Source organism: Aureococcus anophagefferens, assembly GCF_000186865.1.
Source record: "Aureococcus anophagefferens unplaced genomic scaffold AURANscaffold_177, whole genome shotgun sequence".
Classification (NCBI taxonomy): domain Eukaryota; class Pelagophyceae; order Pelagomonadales; family Pelagomonadaceae; genus Aureococcus; species Aureococcus anophagefferens.
In genome coordinates this window covers 1-2,484 of record NW_008705719.1, presented here as the reverse complement: position 1 = coordinate 2,484, position 2,484 = coordinate 1, and the positions used below count along the sequence as shown (strand labels likewise).

Genomic DNA, 2,484 nt, shown 5'->3' with positions numbered 1-2,484 from the left:
CAACCCTCAACACACATGTCTTACACGTCCGCGTACAGCTCGATGCGCCGCGCGAGCTTGTCGTCCAGGCCGTCCTTGACGTAGGCGCGGAAGCGGTCCCGCGAGCCCGGCGGGTTCCCGTCGGCATCGCCGATCAGCACGCGGAAGCCCACGTGCCACGGCGCGTAGCCCATGCAGCTCGGGTGGTAGCCCGACCACAGGGGGACGACCGCGTCGTCCACGTAGAACGCGTGGCGGTCGAGGTCGCACTGGAGCTCGTGCTCCGTGTCCGTGGGCAGCCCGAACTCACCCAAGCAGTTCATCACCAGCTTGCCCTCGGGCTGCGGCACCTCGGAGCCGTCCGGGAGCGTGACCGTGAGCTGCGACATTTCTTTCTCCGTAAAAGAGCGCCGCTCCCCCGTGACCGCGTCGTAGAGGTAGATGCAGCCGTATTTGATGCTGCCGTTCCAGTTGCCCTCCATGATCACCGTCCGCAGCCCCCTCTTCGTCGTCGTCGACACGACGTAGACCATGACGAAAACGCGCCGCGTAGGGTCGCCGACGAGCCGCCTCGCGGCGGCGATTTCGTCCAACGCAAAGGCCGCGTGCGCCAGTCGTCGAGTGCGTCGCGCCACTGGACTGCAGTCGACGTAGCCTAATTTCATCGTGCGCGATTCGATGACGAGCTCGCGGTTGCGCTGCGTCCGCACGGCTTTAGAATCCCGCACACAGCATCGACATGACGGGTTGTTCCTCGTGCCCGTGCCGTCGAGCTTCGCGTCAAACGCGCTCCGGGGCAACCAGTAATCGTCCGTGCCGTGGTGCTTCGCGCCGCGGCAGCCGTGCAGAAGCTGGCAGTCGGCGTCCGTGCAGGAGCAGTAGGTCAGGTGCGCGAAGTCGGAGACGGCGCCTCGCGTGTCCGACGGCACGAAGAGGCTCGGCTCGTCGAGGGAGCTCGTCGCCGCGGCGGACGCGGAGAAGGCGGGGAAGTCCTCGAGCTCGTCCGGACCCACGACCACGATCTTCTGCCCAAGGCGCGCGCGGGCCCCCGCGAGCAGGCACTTGTGGTTCAGGAGGCGGTCGATTCCCGGATGGGCCACCACGAGCTGCGTGTCGTCGCCGACCTCGCTGAGGGCGTCGCCGGTTACGAGCTCGTAGCCTTTCTCGTCGAGGAGAGCGGCGAGGGCTGCGAGGGCTGGGACGGGGAAACCCGTCGCGATGGCGCGGCCCCGCGACAGCCGCCGGAGCGCTTCCGCGGCGCGCTGCCGTTGCGGCGCGGAGGCGGCGCGTTCCGCGAAGAAGCGTTCCAACGCGGGACCCGCCGCCGCAGGGTCGCGCCGCGAGGCGACGAGTTCGCGCCGCTCCACGGCCGCCGCCGCGTCGGCCACCGCGCCGGCCGCCGCGGCGGCGCACGCGGTCTCCGCGTTCAGGAGGTCCTCGCGGCGAAGCTCGACCCGCCGTAGAGAAGAGTGCGCTTCGTCGACGTCGAAGTCGGCCCAACGCCGCGCCGCTTCCGCCGCCCAATAGGTCGCGACCTTCGCGTCGACGTCCGCGGTGCGCGCATTATCGGGGGGCTCGAACGTCGCCGCGAAGTCGTTCGCGGACGCTAACATGTCGCGGATCCGCTGGTCGCTGTAGAACTTGGGGAGGTGCAGCATGAGCGCCTGCGCCTGCGCCGTGATCGGCAAGGCCTCGCGGGGCGACCGCGACGCCTCGATGTTGCGCTGCAGCAACGACAGGTCCTGGACGGCCTTGGCCAGGCAGTCCAGCTGCAGCGCCGAGGGCGTCGGCGCGGCCGTGGGCGTGAGCGTCGGCGTCGCGGACTGCTGCGCCCGGGCCGCGAGCCGCGGGTCGCTCGGCGCGGGCGCCGGCGGCGCGCTGTCGTAGGGCGGCGCCGGCGCGTCGTCGTAGGGCTCCGGCGGCGCGTCGTCGTAGGGCTCCGGCGGCGCGTCGTCGTAGGGCTCCGGCGCGGGCGCCGGCGGTGGCGCGTAGACCGGCGCGGGCGGCGGCGGCGCGACGGGCGGCGGCGGCGTCGCCTTGTCCCAGAACTGGACGATCCGCACGCCCGAGACCTCGAAGTCGTTGTCCGGGGGCGGCTGGCCGTCGACGACGCGCCGCCGCACGAGGATGAAGAGCTTGCCCTGGAGCTGGAGCGCGTTGTCGCGCGACTGGCCCAGGGATTGCGACGCGACGCCGAGGCCCGCGTCGTCGCGCGACCACTGCGGCCGCGAGTGGCCACCGAATTTGACTTTCACGCGCCCCGTCGCCGCGGACGGCGCGGCCGCGGCCGACTTGTCGACGAGCACCGTGCGCGGGCCCGCGGGGTAGATGGGGCTCGCCGTCTTCTGCGCGACGAGGCGCTCCGCGACGCGCTCGTCGCCATCCTCCGCGGCCTTGAGCAGCGCGAACGCCTGCCCCGCGGAGAGGCGCTCGTCCTCGGCGGCGGCCTCCAGCGCCTCCTCGAGGGGCGCCTCCTCGAGGGGCGGCGCGAGGCCGTGCGCGACG

The 2,484-nt window shown here is 72.1% G+C and overlaps 1 protein-coding gene across 1 annotated transcript in view; it reads right to left on the bottom strand.

Moving 5' to 3' along the window:
- AURANDRAFT_68501 (hypothetical protein) overlaps window positions 1–2,484 on the bottom strand; it is a gene marked incomplete at both ends in the record, with an annotated part of 11,934 nt that extends 9,450 nt beyond the window's left edge. The window contains 2 exons of the mRNA XM_009044195.1: window positions 27–1,165; window positions 1,481–2,484. Coding sequence (XP_009042443.1) covers window positions 27–1,165; window positions 1,481–2,484 — 2,143 coding nt within the window. The remainder of the gene's footprint in view (window positions 1–26; window positions 1,166–1,480) is intronic.